Source organism: Lynx rufus, unplaced genomic scaffold (assembly GCF_022079265.1).
Source record: "Lynx rufus isolate CCGP_SWC_20201006 ecotype Redwood Valley unplaced genomic scaffold, mLynRuf1.p SCAF_4, whole genome shotgun sequence".
NCBI classification, from domain to species: Eukaryota; Metazoa; Chordata; class Mammalia; order Carnivora; family Felidae; genus Lynx; species Lynx rufus.
Window position 1 is genome coordinate 83,257,624 of NW_025814856.1, and position 19,581 is coordinate 83,277,204.

The following is a 19,581-nucleotide window of genomic DNA, read 5'->3' on the forward strand; positions in this document are numbered from 1 at the left end:
CTCTGGGCTGATGGCTCAGAGCCTGGAGGCTGTTTCCAGTTCTGTGTCTCCCTCTCTCTCTGCCCCTCCCCCGTTCATGCTTTGTCTCTCTGTGTCCCAAAAATAAATAAAAATGTTGAAAAAAAAATTTTTAAAGTGTCCGACTTTGGCTCAAGTCATGATCTCATGGTTCACGAATTTGAGCCCTGCACCTGGCTTTCTGCTGTCGGCACAGAGACCGTTGGGGATCCTGTTCCACCCCCACCCCTCCCCCACTCGTGCTCTCTCTCTCTCAAAACATAAACATTAAAAAAAAAGAAAAATCCCAGTAAAACATCTGCTTTTCAGCTGCATTGCTGTGATATGAGTACCCTTCTTACTAATTAATTTATCTACCAAATATTTATTGAACCCATGGGCCCTTCTAGGTGTTAGGAATTCATCAGTGAACAATAAATACAAATCCCTACCATATAGAACTTCTTTTTTCATGGTTAGACAATGAGAAGTGTGTGTAGTAAGTGTGTAAATTATGTTGCATGCTAGCAGGCACGTCCCGTGGAAAAAAGAGAGCAGGTTGGGATGGTAGATGGGTGTCAGTCATGTGGCCGTGGTGGTGTGAGAGCTGGTTAGGGCAGGCGTCCCTGAGAAGTCGACATTTGAGCAAAGACATTTTATCAAGTCTTACATGGTTATTTCCAAATAAGTGGTATATTCAACATAATACTTCAATATAATTTATTGTATAGTATTATGTTGTTATTATATACATATATACTATTACATAACTACATTATATAATCCATCCTCTACCTTGTTTCAAACAGAGGTTGACATAAACTATTAAACAAGCTTGAATTGCACTGAGCGTGGTGTGCTGGAGCAGGCACTGAGTCGCATGCCCATTAGCTATATACATTAGTCACATTCGCTCCATTCATCAGTAACTGCTGCCTTTGCTGGGGAGAGACTGACCACACACACTGTCACTGCTTCCGGCTCTCATGGGGCTGTTGTTCCTTCGCCTTTGGCCGTTTTGCACCTTTGTGCATTATATTTCGCTGCAGATACAGAGCTAGCTCTATGTATCTCTATTCAGGAAAACAACCAACACAACTTATTTTTTTTCCTTTTAATTCAAATATGTTTTGTATGCTCCAGCCATTCTATTAGTTTATTTCCTGTCTGCCACCGTCACTGCAGGGACTAGATGATCTATGATTCCTTCTTGTACTATAGTTCATACTAGCTTTTCAATGTATAGACATTCTAACATATGCTTAGGCTGTCGAGAACATGCCTTGGGACATCTGATCCTTTAATCAAGTAGTTCTAACATTTTAGGGTGCATACCGATTACCTGGTGAGCTTATTAAAACACAGAGTTGGGAACTACCTGCAAGAGTCTGATTCTGCAGCCTGGGGTGGAACCTGAGATTCCACATGTTTAACAAGCTCCCAAGAGAGGCTGGAAGCTTCAGTTTGTAGCTCTGTCACACTCTTACTAACGAGATTCTGAGTATTCTCACTTGGTCCAATGGCTATGGGATCTATGGTCTCACTGGTCACTTCTAAGTCTGCTGAAGGACTCTCCTGCCAGTGCCTGGCCTGAGCTCCTTGACACATCACACTGATCACTCTGCAGGTCTATTGAGGGACTCCCTCACCCCAAGCACATGGTCTGGGCTCACCGGCCCATCAGGCTACATTTTCTTTCCAGTCTTGCTTTCCAAGGGCTACACTGGCCTCTGAGCCTTCCCAACCAACACTGGTCTCACACCACGCACACCTCTGTCGAGCCTCACTGGATCCTTAACCTGTGTAGACCCACTCATCAGTTTTCTCATTGCACTTGGAGGAGTTCTTTATCTTGTCTCTAGTGCTTTGGCCCTGAAGGAAGAGCTTTGTGGCCAAAGAGCTCGAAAAAGACTGCCCCCTGACCCCATAAACAACTGACCCATGGTCTTATCTTTCCAAGTGACTTCTCTAAAGAACAAAAGAATCACAATAATAACTCCATAACTCTATCTTACAGGCTATGAGGGCATGGAACAAAACAGAGTATTTGATATGAAATAATAGCGGTTCACATTCAAGTGGCTGAAATCCCAGTGAGCCAGGGGAAAACACACACACACACACACACACACACACGAAAATGCAAGCAAATAACTAAGAAACAAACAAAACCAAAATCATATGTGCAGGCCTTTTAATTCCTTTAATTCCTTCCTGCTCTACCTAATGCAAGTCCAGCCCCAGTAGGTCTGATCTGCAATAATTATAGCCTGGGACAACTTGACAATGTGGCCAGAAGATTTCAGGCTCTTGCCTTCCAAAACTTCTCCACAAGTTTGCACAGACTCCCTGACCAAGGAGTATGTCTAGCATTACCTCTTTCTTTCTACGAACAGTTTTTCTCCATTGCAGCATTTTCTAAGTCTTTCCACCTTGATGCCTTCCCATCTCTTTTCAGCTCACAGCTGGAAATCTCATTTTTGTTCCTTTCTGGCAATTTTTCATTTCTTTCTATTTCTATTGTTATTTAACTGTGAAAAGTATTTCCTCTTGCAGGAAAAAATGCCCATATGCTTTGTTGGAGCTGGACTCCTGCTGTTCATTATTTGCCAAAAGCTATGTTGTCGTGTTTAATGTGCACCCTGAGATGTCAGTACCATTTCATATATATGGAGGCAGAAACCTGTTTGATGTAATTTATGAGACCTCCTGTGGCTGGGGACCAAGTCACCTCATGAGTCTCTTCTTTTGTAGCACATCAGCAATTAAATGAGGCCAGCACATTTTGTTTATATATTATCTCTGGGCTTAACCATGGAGGAAAGCAGGAAGGAAAGGCTTATGGGAAATCTTTACAGTAGAGTCACTCTTCCTGACATGATCTTTCTGAGGTGCAACATTCTGGTTTTTCAGGGCATTACTTTCTGGCTTTGCTTGCTTTAGGAAGATTTAGGCTTCTACTTTAATGGCTTAAATGTCAAAATTGTAACTCGCAGCCTGCATGTGTCTTAAATCATTCAAGTGAAAGAATAAACCAGAATAGATCTAAATAAACCCAATGGGGATAACAGGCAATCTATATCATCTGAGGAGGCTTATCACAGATCCTGGATGCCTGCCCACTGGATGGGAGAGAGGACTCTGGAGTCAAAGCCAATGTTCAGAAGGGTTGAGAATCTGGGAGCCAGTGCACTGACTAGGTGGAAAGCTGTCCTGAGGCCAGGTGGTGACCATGGCTGCATTAACACACCTGAGTTTCATTTTGAACAACATGTGTTCCATTTGGGCAACAATTCTATTGCTTCCGTGCCAGGCAAATTTCAGCCAGACTCTTCCCTTCTTGAGCCAGCTGAGACCAGGCCTTCCCTGTGAACTGTCATGCAGTCCTTTCTCCCCCTGGGGAGGCAGAGACTGTTGAAAATATTTCCTGAGTGTGGTGCTAGTTTACCTGCAAAGCAGACAAAGCATGTGTGCGGGGGAGAGGTTCGAGCAAAGTGAGAATTTTACATTTCAAAGACTGTATTGAAGTAAGCATCATGGAAAGAGTTGGAACTTTATTTCCCTTACATTCATTTCATAGTTTAATCTCTTATTTGTATTTATATATAAAGGAAGGAAACTGATCACATGTTCAGTGCTTAGGGCTTGTAAAAACCATGATCTGGCCCTGACTGAAGATTCCTTTGGTACAAAATATTCACCTTTAAATCCAGTCCTCTAGGGTTGGGAATCTCAAAGACAGTAGACTAAATGAGCAACACAGGCAAAAGGGGGTCTTGGGAGCTGTGGCCATGTTCAGTCTAAAAGGGACCACGACATAGCTCCAGCCAGTTGTTGTGGAGAAAGATAAGCCTAATGTTGCTAGATCTATCTTTCAAGGAATTATGGAAATCTGAATTTTTAAAAATGTGAAATTAGCTGTTTTTCCACAATTTTATTTTTTTTTCAACGTTTATTTATTTTTTTTGGGACAGAGAGAGACAGAGCATGAATGGGGGAGGGGCAGAGAGAGAGGGAGACACAGAATCGGAAACAGGCTCCAGGCTCTGAGCCATCAGCCCAGAGCCCGACGCGGGGCTCGAACTCACGGACCGCGAGATCGTGACCTGGCTGAAGTCGGACGCTTAACCGACTGCGCCACCCAGGCGCCCCAGTTTTTCCACAATTTTAAAGCACTGGGTTGAACAAAGCATGTTGTAGGGTTACCAGGACACCATCCCTGGACTAGGCTGTTTTAATTCTATATCCAGGACTAGGCCGTTTTAATTCTACAGAGCCCATAGGATCTAGAGGCCTCAGAAAATATAAATTCCAGATTTTTTTTTTCTGAGACGTTCAGGTGATGATTTGGCTGGGTGAAGAGGGCTCTCTTCAGTTTCATTTAGCAAATATCTATTATACCAGGCTCTGTGCTAGGCTTGGAAGACATAGACACATCAAAACATGGTCCTTGCCTTCAAGGAATTCCCAGATTGGTAAGCGGAAAAAAGTATGTTAGTCAGTGCATTCTGGAACAAATATGAACCTCGTCTTTCTGGCAGAGACCCCTTGGGTTGGTAAGTTTGAAGCATTATGTTAGAAAAAGTATAATGAATTCTAATGGATTTACCCTTAAATGCTCTACAAAAGTCTCAGTATCCCTCACAATGCTATAAAGATCAACTTAAAGTGCCATTACTTCCTTAACTTAGTATCTTTTAAACATATGGGTGTGCAATAAAGAATTTAGTCTCAGCCTCAGGAAAGAGGTCTGGCCTTTCCTGAAATGTAACCTTCAGACTATTGCAACAGGAGTGTCTTTGTTGTTCATGGTGAACCCCTTGCACTGAACCTGAGAGTTTATGCTAATGAGGAGACTCATGGTGAGTACCTGTTACTTTATGCTAAAGGAGATGATTCAGGGTGGAGCCAGCCACACCTACAGTCTTAGGGTGGGGGCTGACTATACCAGAATGAATAGCCACATAATTAGAGGACCGGGCCTTTGAATCTTGTGACATCGACCTGATCTCTGGGAAGGAGAGGGGCTAGAGATTGAGCTCAATCACCTCAATGACTCAGTCACTCCTACTCCAATAAAAACTCTGGACACCAAAACTTGGGTGAGCATCCCTGGTTGGCAATCTTCTGTGCATCCATGCTGGGAGGATAACCTGTCCTTGAGGATGATGGAGGTTTTGCATGTGGAACCCTTCCAGACTTTGTCTTATGTGCCCCCCCTTTTTTTTCTGGTTGGTCCTAATATGTACCCTTTCACTATAAAACTAATCATAAGTACAGTACTTTCCTGAGTTCTATGAGTTATTCTAGTGAATTATCAAATCTGAAGGAGGCCATGGGACCCTTAAATTTGCAGCTAGTGTCTGAAGTGAGGGACATTCTTCCCTCAGACTTTTTAGTTATTGCAGTTGTTGTCAGGCATATGGGGCAGATTTGGCTTTCTTGAGGACTGTGACCTTGACCTCCAGTTTGGCTAATGGCACACCATTCATCTATAGGGCACTAATGGAGAATAAAAAGGGGAAGACGAAGTCCCTGCTTAGGAGGAATTTTAAATCCTGTTGATCAAACTAAATAGGGAGACATATGAGCAGGTTAGAGAATAATCCTGAAGGAAGCTATGTCAGACAAATACCCTGTGGAAGCGAGGAGGCTAAATATTTACATATGTGAAGGAACTGGATACTATTGTTGGTTCTGTCTATATAAAGCAAGATGAATTATAGAGAAGAGTGAGGATGTCTCCTGACCAGATGACTGAGGATCCCTCAGAAACTGAGAACCACGTGGCAAATAGAAGGAGAACAAGTCTGTGAAAGGGAGCAGAATGTAAGTGAGATTTGTTCTTTCTACCCATGATATGAGATCCTTAATTTAATCTCTGGATAAATAAAAGTCCAAAATTATTTGAGCCCTGTATTTTACCGTGGCACTCTCTTCCTTCAAAACACTAGTAGGGAAGTCCAGATAACCCTCATTGGTAAATTCACTTTCACATCTTTTCTCATAAAGCTTTCTCTATTGAGAGAGCACTATAATCCTCATTTTACAGATGAGGAAACTGAGGCTTACAGCTTAACTCCCTTTCATGAGCTGGGATCGGGTTAAGGCACTTGAGCTGGAATGGGGTGTTATTTATTCAAACCTCTCATGAATCTGACTTAGCCATATTGGGTACCATTTAAAACACATCTTTTACAATGAGTATTTTATGGCTGATATTTTGATACATGCTCATTAATCTAGCTTTGCAATGTTTTCTGTATATTATTTTATGCTTTTACTCTGGTGTATAATGACTGTGTGTGTGTGTGTGTGTGTGTGTGTGTAATTTCTCCAGAGCCCTCCCCAAATTCCCAATGTTGTGCCAATTGAAGTTCACTTTGTGAACATCTCATGGGAATCCCTTAGTTTGAATCTGCCTGAGATTTTGCAGCATTGAGCCTGGTTTTGCTTCTGTTTATCCCTGTGTTTTCTCTCCTGTGCAGTCCGGATTGCAAACATACATAATTCTGCTGGTCCAAGGCACCTCTTCACATATACCTTCTGTCATACTATGGCTTACCTATGGGGTGCTGTCCAGAGTGACCAGGGGTCCAATACAATTAAATAATTGAAATATTCAAGAGGAATTCAATCCCTTCTAAGGAGAGTAATGTCCCCTCTTAATGTATGTACATTAACTTATGAGGATTTATTGGCATGAAAACACTGACATGTTTTGAGAACTTAAACAGCAAGAAAAAAACACACCAAACCTCAAACTCTTCTTGAGTCCTCGAAGATTTTCTTTTAGATGTCATAGTGGGTGGTGTTTCCCCTGATGCACAAACACATAAAATATATAGCCCACAGTGTGGAAATAAAGAAGTTTCAACTTACCGGCTGCCCAGGCTCATCCCCCCCGAGGATTCTGAAGCCAAATCCAGACTCCATCCTGCGAAGGTGAACATCCAGTTCCTTATAATCTGGACCTGGCATAAAGGAGATCCCATTGAGTGATGAATTCTGTCCCCTCCCCGCTCCCTGAGAAACTGAACACACTGATGATAAATTAATTTCGTGGATGTGATTAATGAGAGTGCTGTTAGAGTTGGTGGAGAGCATTGAGGATAAAAAGAAATATGGTGACAAAATGTTCCCAAATTAGGTAGTCTCTGGATTAACAGTGACCAAACAAGAGTATTACCATAGGCAGAAAGAACATACAAATTTCCTGACTGAAAAAGAAAAATGATCGTCTTATAATTCCTTATTTTCCTGAGAGCATTCAGATTGCTCTCAGGAAGATTGGCTGTCACTCTGAGGATGTTGACTCTGACTAGAATGATCGTTTCAGAAATCCGAGAGAGCAGAAGATAATATCCTGGAGCTACCTGGTATAGTCTTGCCTAGTGATCTACTAATATCTGCTCATGTCTTGATGCATCCAATTTAGTGTGTGTCTGGGATGGGGAGATACAAACATATGCCTATTTGTCTTTTTTTAAATGGTAAAAATTAGAAAAGATAGAATTTAAACTTTTCTGTATTGGGCATTTGAGTGAATTCGTATCTCCCCAAACATTTTAAGATGTGGAAGCCACGAGGAGATTCACTACTGACTTCACTATTACTACTACACTAATATATCCACAATAAACTGGAAGAGAGATACTTCTCTGCAGTTAGTTGAAAGAACAGAAACACACTTAAAAATAAGCTGGGACACTCTGGATGTCAATTTTTTCAAGTTTAGAGTAAATATACAGTAAAACAATAAGAACTCTTCTGATTTTTTAAGAAGGATGTGATTTATGCTTACCCTTTACCCTTGGGCCTTTGAATCCTTCTCAAGGGGATAAAGTCTCCATCATGACTGAGTTGCGCATACTTTTGTGGCCATTGTTAGGATGCCAATGAATGATTAGCAACTTTGGGAAATACTTATTAATGCCATCCTTTGCTTAAGAAGTATTCAGTGATCCCGGGGCGCCTGTGTGGCTCAGTCGGTTAAGCAGCCGACTCTTGATTTTGGCCCAGGTCATGATCTCACAGTTTGTGGGACTGAGCCCCACACTGGGCTCTGTGCTGACAGCACGGAGCCTGCTGGATTCTCTCTCTCCCTTGCTCTCTGTCCCTCCCCCCACTCTTGCTTGCATGCTCTCTCTCTCAAAATAAATAAATAAAAGTTAAAAAAATAAAAAAAAGTAGTATTTAGTGATCCTAGGCCTTAATGGTTTAAAGGAAGTATTAAAACTTACAGAATCAAGTATTAAGTTAAATTGCTTACACAGGATGGTTTTGAAAATTGGGATGGGATTTCAGAGAAGGATCCTCGTGGCACAGGAAGCTGTGTCTGACCTACTTGGATATATAGTAATAGTCAGAGTTGAGAGAGAGAGACTCAGTGAATGATGGCCAGGCAAATCTTTCCTAGGCTCTATAGTAAGTGGGGCTGCTGCAGTGATCCAGTAAACAAGGCACATGATATTGGGCTTGCCCTGGTGTCCTCCAGTATGGGCTATGCATTCCCAGTTATATACAAAAGGAAATTCATTCATTTCTGAAATGTAAGCATAAGCTGATTGTGCTAGTGTTCTCAAAAAACAAAACAAAACTGAGTCAAGCCCAAAGTACATTTGTATATATGTATATACTGTGCAAGAATCCATGACCATTCATTCCCTCTCATGAGCAGATGCACATATAACCAAAGTCCTTTCCATTCAATGACTAATATAAAACTCAAAAAAGATGAACCAATTGGACCTCCACATCCATTAGTCATCTTTTATAAATTGTATTATCATTCATATTTGAAAGATGAGAACTTAGAAGAATTCAGCTGGGTGGCAAAAGGAAGATGAAAACTTTGCCCTATACTCTACAAGTCACAACTGGCTTTTGAACTTAGTTTATTCCTGGGGTCTGCAACATCATGTATGAAATCTCATATTGGGAGTGTGTGCTCCTTTGGGGCTTTGGGACTCCAGGCAGGTGGAATAGCCCTCTAAAATCATAGCAAGCATGGGTACTCCTCCCAAGGGAGGATAAAGGCAAGGGGAGATGGGAAGATGACAGATAGTGCCCAAGATTTTAGAAATCTTTAGTTGTTTATGATGCGATTGTTCGCAGTAATCTCTTCTCTAGGTAACTTTTCACTTACAGGACTCTAGATCATATGAAAGATAAATAGAGACCATAAAAAATACAAAGAGAACACACACACTATATAATCAGAACGTTCCACCTACTCTTATAAATATTTTCATTTTTGCATCATTGGTGAGTAAGTGGGAAATTGTTCTTCCAATGGCTTCAGCATCAATCCATATTGCACGAGGAACTCTAAAAGCAGTTTACTATGCAATCCATTTTATTTGCTAAATAATACTCCCCCCCACTCCCTGCCCAAAGTGCCAAAATTATGGCAATCCCAGGAACAGAATTTTGAGACATGCCAGGGGACAAGGGGGTTGTCTTGTGTCAGAGGATGCTGTAAGTCCTGGAAGAATCAGAAAGCTTTTCTTTAATGAATGACTCAGGGCTCTTATTTTTAGTAGAAAAAATATAGATTTTAGCTGGTTAATTTTATTTAACTTTGAAGAACAGATGAGAGACCGGCATTTATCCTCCTCCCCCATTCTCTGTGTGCAGTTTGGTGACATTACGATCTCCTGACTATTGCTCTGACTGCTCTGATTTCAAATGTGGGGTGCTATGTGCCAACTGTATCATCTGCACCTTCCATTCTTCCAGACAGAGATGGCTAGCTTCATGGTACATGAACATGTAGACACAGGCAGAGAGACCCATTAGAGATGTATGCCAGCAGACATGATTTTTAAAAATTTCTTTGTTAATTTTGAACATAGACTGAGAGGCTGCAGGACATAGAAACTTTAGGGAAAGAGTCAAGTGGAAAAAAAGTTTAAATGATAGATTGTGCCTTAAGGCAGTAGTACTTTTTTTTTTTTTTTTTTTTTTTGGAAAATAAGAGCTTTTAGAAAGGTAATTTTTCTTTGGCTTCTTCCCCTGCCTTCCCCATCCTTTTAAGTCTGGTTTTAAAAAATAACTAAAATTATATACACAAAGCTGAAAGACATTACTCTTTTATTCCCCCTACTTTTTTTTAGCTCTCTTATAAGATTATGATGTTTCTGATACTTTCCTTTAGCTGCTCTTCTGGCCAGATGGCACATTTAAAATTACTGTGTCATGATTTATCTTTCCTCCTGTTAATGCAAGAACTTAAAGCAGAGAAATCCAGGGACCAGCTCTTCACCTCATTGTGACAGAATTTAAAAATCATCGCCTCTCTCTTCTGTTGGTTTGCTAACCATGCACCTGGAAGGTTGTTTGATGAAGGAGTCTGGTAGACACCTGGTGGGACCTGGGTCACTTTGGATGTCACTCAAACATGGCCCCACTGACATCTTTTTTTTTTTCTTTCTGCTTTCTTGTTTATTTTATTCCTGTGCTCTTTGTTTACCTTCTTCTTCCTCATCCCCTTTTGCAGAACTGTCAGGGGTATTCTCAGGCATTGCTTAGACTGGGGAGAGGCAGAATACTCTTTGGCTATGTGTGTTCAATGGCCATTTCTGGCCACTGTTGCTTTTCCCTTAGAAGCTGGGTCCCAGGATCTTCAGGCATTATGAAGTAAATCATCTTAAGACATTTGTCCCAGATGTAACTTTCCATTGACCACTGTGGCAAACTACCCAGATGGAATTTACAAGTTCCTGACTTATCCTGGGATCCCACTAATATTGAAAAAACTAATAGTACTAAAAGTAGCAAATGGTGGCCACATCCAGGTATATGGACAAACTCCCTCATAATAGGGAAAAGCAGAATTTCAAAAACTGCTTTTCTTATTTTTCACTAAGACTCCAGAAGCTTCACAGCTGTATGTATCCTTGGTCTAGCTTTGGAAAGACATCACTTTGTGCACAGTTTTAGGGAAAAGGATGGGTAACTGAACACAACTGATTAATTTTATGAATGGATTCAAGCTTCAAAAATGCAAAGAATGGCATTTTTTAAGGATTGATTTGGCACATGGGATGCTGCAAACATGTCAATTAAATTTTGGTACTTGAATCCCCTTTCATGTTTTAATTAAAATGTAAATACCATGGGCTTATTATCAGTTTGGCACAGAGAATGAATTCATTCAATTTTTCCTGCTGGAAAGAGCATTAGTTGTTTGGCTTTTCCTTGTAAAGAGACCTAGGAAAGAGGTTGAGGAAGGAATCAGGAATCAAAGATGGTTGTTAAATATGTCCCTGGCTTCTGAACTCTCAATACACTCCAGATACAGAATGACTTAAATAGAAATTAAGTAGTTTCTATCGCTTGAATCTAATATTACCAGATAGGTAGCTAATACATTTTTGCTTTAAAAGAATGCCTTCTCTTTACTGTTTTCCTTTATACCTTTGGTAATGTAAATGTGGCCAGACACATTTTAGCTCTAGTAGAAGTCAACTCCTACTCGGTTAGGTTTTCTCCTTCAGCTGTAAAATAAACTCAGATTTCCCCATACCAAACATCTCCTTGTTCCACCCATTTCTGTTTTGGATGAGTAGTCTCTAGTGGGGTCTTACTTCCCCATCTTCAGTCTCTCATTTGTGACTTACTCCTGACAGTCTGGCTCCAGCTGTGTTGGCATTTCTGAAACTGCTCTCGCTAAGGTCATTGATGACATCCTAATGACCAATTCAAATGGTCATTTTCTCTTTTCACATTCCTACTGATTTCTGTGCCTCATTTGACACTGTTGACGCATCCCTTATGCCCCCTGATTTCTTTTGTTTCTAAACAGGGAAAGTTCTCCTGGAAGTGATTTCTGTGATACTCCACACCCTGGTTCTCTTGGCTTTGGGAGAAGTCCATTCAAAAGTCCTGACTACGGGTGCATTGTTTCTCATGATCATTTTTCTTTGATGATGGCATAATTACATTTATCATCTACTGTATTTCATTATGCACAGCCTGTAGGAGTTGCTAAATAAATGTTTCTTGAATTTAATTGTTTTAAGATACTCACCAATCTAGTATACTCGATAAACCACAGCATTACTCTACTATGGAGTTAGCACTTAGTTTCATAATTACATTGTTTAGGACTTCCAACTATCAATTTTGCCTCTGTACCTAAGCATCATGGACAGCTAAAGTTAATAAAAATACCTTATAATTAAGATAAATATATCTGAATCAAAAATCATGACACATAATTTCATAAAGGACATATTTTAAATGTGAGAAGTGGTATGGGAGATCCATTTATTTTGGATGTAGTCATGATTTTCCAGAATATTTTGATACCTTGTATGCACATTTAGCAAAATATTTGGATTGGTTCTTTCCCTGAAAATTTGGACTGCATGGTGGCAAACTGTATTATGACTTTTCTCTTTTAACTAATGTGTATTTTTTGAAATGTAGAAATACTGTGCAGATATATCAAGGTAATCTATGCTTTTACGTGGTTCTTCTCTTTCTTCTTTTGTTTCTAAGTAAAGTACATTCAGAAGTTGAGATTTTCAAGAAATGTACTTGCTGTGGCCAATAAACAGAGATTTAGAATTTCAAATTAAATCCTACTTTCATTTTGCAACTGTAATTACTAGGTCTCATTTTCCTTCTGGGCAAAAGATATTCTTTCAAAATTACAAGGACTTTACAGTCAATATATAAGAATAATCATAGAAAAATTTTCAGACCAAGCTAAACAAATACTTTATACATTATTTGAGGACAAAGTGCTAAGCAACATCTTCCATATTTTCTACATACCCCCCCAAAATGACATGGAAACTTACAGAATGAAATGATCTCAAGCACATATATTCTCCAAGGGGTGTTAGAACATGCTGAGATGGATAATGAGCTGTCATCATGGAAATACTCTAGAGATGTATGCTGTGAGCCCACAGACCTGAAATAGTACTATTATTATGAAACACTCTTTTCTGCAATTGTTTCAGTGTTCTGGCTTTCAATCCAGTGGTCTAAGCAGCTGTTCAAAGCACTTCCTAAAAGTAAAAAAATCTGAATCTTCCTTTTCCTCCTTCATTTCCATAGCAACATTAAATATTTTAGTCTAAACCAAAATTGGTATGTATTTTCAGAACCATTAGATTGAAAAAAATGTCCCTCTTTTTAAGTAAATTATTACTGAAAGCTCTTGAATTATGATATTCTATTCTAACTTAAAATTCCATTGAAATGTAGCATTTTGTAATTGGCATGGTTTAAAACAATTAAATTGATATAGCTATTTAGTTTATGTGAAAATAATTTCATCTACATTAGCAAAATTTCCAATAAATTCTTTGGAAATATGTAAATTGCAAATCTTTTCAGATACTCTACCTTATTTCTATTTATCTAGTCCAGCATGGTCCAATATAAATAAAATGCAAGCTACATAAGTAATTTAAACTTTCCCAGTAGCCCATTTTAAAAAGCAAATAAGATCTGCTTTAAAAAGCAGATACAATCAACTTTAATAATGTATTTTAAGCTGGTGTACCAAAAACATTTAAGCACTCATCAATATAAAAAAGTAATAAGATATTATATGTTTCTATTTTTTCTTTTTATATTAAGTTTTGGAATCCAGTATGGATTTTTACATACATCCAAATTCAGAGTAGCCACATTTCAAGTGCCAGAAGCTTCCTGTGGCCAGAAGCTACTGTATCAGCATGATCTAGTCAGTCTAGTGGCTTTTGTTGGCACCTGGTTTTTAGTCTAGTCTTTTATTAAAGCATTTTATGAAAGTAATGAACAGATATGACTCTTTTCCTTTGTCTTTTGTTTGTTTCCTTGGCAGCCAGTGAGACCCACCTTGATGGGACCTGTCCTCTACCTTCAATACTTGTGTATGTGGGTGACTAAAATTAGCACAGTGATTATATACTAATAAACTGATACTACTCAGAAGAATGGTTTGTTACACAGAATGGAAGACGTTTCACTCACAGGACTGTGAGTACTGAAGAATACTTGCCAGAGGAATCCATTCGGAAACTGGTCCTTGGTGGCACTTGTTCTGGATGGGAAAATGGGGAATTAAAATCGAAATTCATTTATGGCAATTTAAAATTCATCTTTACTTTTTTTTTGTTGTTGCTGTTATAACTCACCCCCAACCTTGTGCTCAAATTTAATGATTTTGTTTCTCTAAGATCCATGGAAGTTAGTGGACAGGACATACCCTGTTTTATGTATATGAATATATCTATAAATGTATTTCTTTTATGTGCATGCAAAATAGAAAAATTTGAATTCTTTTAGATCAGAATGAAAAAAAATCCTCATTTTCAAAAACTAAGCTTTGATTCTCATTATAAGAATGCTTATAGGAAAGTAGAGTCGGGGCACCTGGGTGACTCAGTGGATTAAGCATCTGACCTTGATTTCGGTTCAGGTCATGATCTCATGGTTGGTGAGATCGAGCCCTGTGTTGGGCTCTACGCTGACAGTATGGAGCCTGTTTGGGATTCTCTCTCTCCCTTTCTCTCTGCCTCTCCCCTGCTCATGCTCTCTCTCTCTCAAAAATAAATTAAAAAACTTAAAAAAAAGTAAAGTCAATCCAGAATCTGAACTATACACAAACTGAAGAAGTCTTTTAAAATCAGGTTAAGATATTGTGTCATCAAATTACTGAAATAAAAAGTGGAAAATTCTATCAATGAGTGTGTTGACTTACGTCCATCAGTCCAAATATTTTGATACTTACAATTATTTGGATAGCTGAAGTTATGTATAAGCAGTTGAGTTAAACTGGTTTATGTTAGCAATATAAATCCTTCATGAGAATTATGATGTTATCTCTGCTACATATGACATAAAATTTGTGGACATGAACGTAAAATACTATACACATAATTAGAAACGGGGCACTATAAAAATGTGTATTTTATTATTACATTAATAAAAATTAAAATAGACCAAATTCTGATTGCTTTCTTATTGAGCTTTGTTTCAAAGACAGCATTCTACACTCTTCAACAATAAAAATGAACTAGAAGCCTGTTGAGGGCAATGACAAGGCCTAGTGTCACTACCTTCTGGGTTTGAGAGGTGTTCCCCACTGCACCCTGCACAGCTAATCGTACTCATTCCAGGCAGAATGACCATCCCTGCCATGTAACCTGTGTCTTCTAGTAAAGGTAAATTAGTTTTCCAGAAGAATCGTTATTTCTTAAAAATCCTCCATGTGTAATGGGACTGCTTAGCATTATAAATTGAGAACTGTCCTTTCATTAGAAAGACAGAGCTGCATCAGGGATAGAAGGCTGCTACCTTCCAAGAGCTTCCCTTAGTTGTAAAATTGGCATTTTATATTATCATAATCTCACTAGGACCTACTTGCCATTCAGCGATTACATTGAGTTTACTGCAGCCCTGATGGTCTCATATTTATTCATGAAAGTTCTGTGGATTGCATTGTTCACTTGTGCTACCAGCAAAATGCTTTGACGTGCTAAATAACTTTCAGTCAAGGACTGATTTTAGAATTTACTTCTCCCCTCCCCTCCTCCACTTTTATCCTCTGCCTGATTCTAGGAACATTAAGTTTTAAACTGATGAATGAAATAAATTTATTATCTATCAGACTGGATCTACTTTCTAAAATACATGGGAAAAACGTGTCCCTAACCTAACTTTTATTTCCCTTTCTTTATTACTTGGCTCATGTCATGGTAACTTTCTTTATTAAAAGGGACCTGTTAGAAATATAAATGTTCCCATAATTGTTTACAAAGCTACCTAAATATACCTAAATTAGATTTCCAAATTAAAAAGCACACATTAAAAATGGCAAACACAGCTTAACTGGAATTACTAATCTCCTTTATCAATATATTATAACTGCAAAGTGACGCATAATGTGATATACTAGAACTGCAGCTGAAAGGCAATTTTTTTTCACAGATTAAGCCATAACATAAATTATACTAAGGACAGCAATAATGGTTTTCCCATGGGAAAAAGGTGCAGGAAATTAACCTTCAGAGTACAGTCGAGGACATTTTAAATGATAATGTTATTAATTTTTTTCTAGTCTTTTATGATTCTAATGCTAAAGTCATTGATAAAAAGTGTCTTAACATTTACATATCATCTTATTTTAATATTTCACTAAAATAAGACACTGCACCAGAGAACATTTGTTAAGAACATTAAGGCCATTGGACAACAGCAATGGCCAAGCAAATGAGGCCAGGGCTTGGTCTAGCAGTGTTCAGATGTGGGGGTGTTCTCTAGGAAGGCAAGGTGGCCTTTCAGGATGACTTAACAGCTGCCTGCAGCTATGGCATCCATGATGTATCAGAACCTTTCCTAAACCTATTGACATTTCCAGCTTGACTGTATCAGGTGTGTAATCACATTGGCAAGGGGGACTGGAGGCCAGAAGACTGAAGTGGGAGCACTTGCACAGGCTTTGGAGCTCTGGATATTGTGTATCTACCTTGTGTGATGTGGCTTCCACCATGCTTCCATTTAGAGTCTCAACCCATGCGGTGCACTGAGTGGATAACATTTTTACACTACCCTATCTTTCCAAGTGGCTCTCATGTCAGGATGGGAGACAGTGCCAACAACAGCCCTTGCTGACTAATAACACGGAGAAAGCAGCAGAAAAACCATTACTTTAGAAATACAACCACTCATTTGTGATTAGCCATAAGTTATACATACATTATAATGCTGAACAATGAAAGAATTCCACAATGAACAATGAACAACAAAATGGTAGGATAAAAGCCATGGATGTGAAAAATACAGCCGTCCGTTTTTGACTGGCTACAAAGTATAATTTCCTCTCAAGTATAGTGCTAAAAACCAGTTTGTTCTTCCATTATGCTCTAACTCTTGTGGTTCCTTCTGATTGCTGCCCTCGCTGTGATACTCACTGCTTATTGTGAGTTAGTTCTTCCTAATTTCCGGAAAGAAAAATTGATTGTGTGAGTTTTTTGAAGAAATTTCAGAGGAGTTTGTGTTCTAAAGAGGTTCCACCATAAGGCACATTACAACATATGGATCCCTGACACTTTTATGATCCTACATTTGAGTGATGTCTTACTGCAAAGAAGCCAGACATTGTACCTCATAAATTGTTTATTTATAATAAACAAGGTTCAATGTGAAGAGAAAAAAGTTTGGATAACTTCCATCATAATTCAACTTGGGTTCACACCAAAGGACAGAATCATGAGGAAAGAGTTTCAAAGAACAGGGATTTTTCTTCTCTGTCTCTTCCTGTTTTCATCTGCTTCTTGCTCTAGCTTCTGAGGCTGCAGTAGGGTGTCTGCTCAAGAAATGGCCCCATGAGGGGCAACTGGGTGGCTAGTCTGTGGTTAAGCATCCAACTCTTGATTTCGGCTCAGGTCATGATCTCATGGTTCATGAGTGTGAGCTCTGCGCTGAACTCTGTGCTGACGATGAGAAGCCTGCTTGGGATTCTCTCTCTCCCAATCTCTCTCTGCCCCTACCTCACTTGCTCTCTCTTTCTCTCTCAAAATAAATAAACTTAAAAAAAATTCTTCTTTAAGAAAGAAATGGCCCTGTGAACCAAGGATGATGAGACAAACCTTTGCAATAAGTCTGGCTTAAATCAAAGTGAAGCAACAAGACAGAGCCCTCATTCCTAAATCACCAAGTTCTTGAGCATGACCAGAACTTTATTTTATAAGATTCCAAAGGAAGCCATACCCCGTTCTTGGGAAGCACTTTGTATTGCCCTGCTTGGCATCAAAAGGAGGAGTCATGACAGCCGTTGTTCTGCAGTTATGTAAGCATGATCTCTCCTAGGAGCTGGAAGACAGACAAAATTCTCTCCCTTTTGGTCCTGTGATGATGGCGATGTTGCATCTGATTTACTACCTGTGATGAAAACTAGAACTCCATGGCAGAATACTTACATGAGTGAAGCCTTGCTACCTTTTCTTAGTACTAAGTTTATCATGCTTTAGATTTATATATAAGTGTAATTTTCTGAGTATGGAGGGAGTTTGCTGGGAGTCTGGCTAGATAAGCTACCACATACGTCTTTACCTCAAATGAGGAATAAAACATGTATGGGCAAAATTTCAGTCAGCCAAATAAATTAACTTGAAAGAAATTATTTATCTGACTGGGTATTAAAATTTTTATTCATGATCTGTACGTTTAGATATATACTTTTCTTAGACAGTAATGATGACTATTTCTTTAATAGATTATGTAGTAAAGGAAAACCATATAATTCATCATTCAAAGGAGGTCAAACTGGAGAGTGAAAAAGAAGCTATTAATAATTATGCCAGGATGACACAGAGTAGGACTGTCTCAAGCAAACAGGCATGTGCAGTCACCCTACGTAGTCTCACGGGGATGTAGGCTGTTAAAAAATTGTTTCTTACCATGTCGGAAATACGTGACACCATCACATATCAAGAAAGAATGGAAGAAGATGGGAGGAGGGAAAAGCAGTGAGCGCCTTTAGAAGTAGTTGCTTTTCAAGGTTAGAAATGGTAAACAGTAGTTTTTTTTTTTTTTTTTTTAGATTAGCAGACAAAATGAGAAAATGTAAGCCCTTCCTCTTGATTGCAAAGAATCCCTTCTTTCATGAGTGTCATGAGAAAAGGACAGAGAAGGAAAAAGTAAGAGATAGCCTGGTTTATCCCACTATGAAATGGTGCTTTCAATAAAAAAAAAATGCAAGTAGGGGCACCTGGGTGGCTCAGTCGGTTAAGTGTCTGACTTCGGCTCAGGTCATAATCTTGTGGTAACTGGTCGGTTTGAGCCCTGAATGTGGCTCTGTGCTGACAGTGTGGAGCCTGCTTGGGATTCTCTCTTTCTCTCTCTCTCTCCCCCTCCCCCCAAAATAAATAAATAAACCTAAAAATGCAAGTAATGGGGACAGAGGCTATTATACAATGAGAAACATGAACATTATTGAAAACTGTTGAGCAGAGTTGGGGATGGGGAGACTTTTGTTTTTTTTCTGGCAGTTGCTGGTAATGACAGAGGGTCAATGCTTAAATACTTAATATGAAAACCCCAAAAAGCCCATTGGTCAAAACCTCTTTTGGGATTTTTGGGCGGCATGTTTCATATATATATATATATATATATATATATATATATATATGAAAGTTTACATGGAATTAAGTTAGAAAAAAAATTTCTTTCTGCACAGAATTTTCCAATAAGGGTGAATGGGATTTTTGGTAATTAGAAGATATTTAACACATGACATTCTCCTGATTAAGCATCAATTTTGCCCATGGAGTGAGAAACTGTAGGTCTAATTGTCTAATTACACTTAAACTGTTGTCTATATTTACTGCACAATTTCCCATGATAAAATGCTGATATTATTTGCTGGGCTGTGTCATGCGGTCTCATTGAGGAACTGTTTTTCCTACGTTTTTGTGTCCTCAATTTCAGTGTAAGTTTTGTATAATTGGAATTTGTTTCTCATGATCTTTCTCTCATGGGGTCCCCAGCGGAGTTCTAGACACGTGTTGAGTGTTCCATACACCCTTGTTGGCTGCTGTTGATTGATGTTGTTGATGATGAACCTGGAGGTGCCAC

The 19,581-nt window shown here is 39.0% G+C and overlaps 1 protein-coding gene across 2 annotated transcripts in view; it reads right to left on the bottom strand.

Annotated features, from left to right (window-relative positions):
• Positions 1–19,581, bottom strand: part of MAGI2 (membrane associated guanylate kinase, WW and PDZ domain containing 2) — a 1,354,570-nt gene that overhangs the window by 165,344 nt on the left and 1,169,645 nt on the right. Inside the window, exons 13-14 of one of the 2 annotated variants that reach the window (XM_047096110.1) lie at positions 14,003–14,044; positions 6,880–6,971 (exon numbers count right to left, since the gene is read on the bottom strand). In XM_047096110.1, coding sequence (XP_046952066.1) covers positions 6,880–6,971; positions 14,003–14,044 — 134 coding nt within the window. The remainder of the gene's footprint in view (positions 1–6,879; positions 6,972–14,002; positions 14,045–19,581) is intronic. The other variant, XM_047096111.1, reaches the window with a different exon arrangement.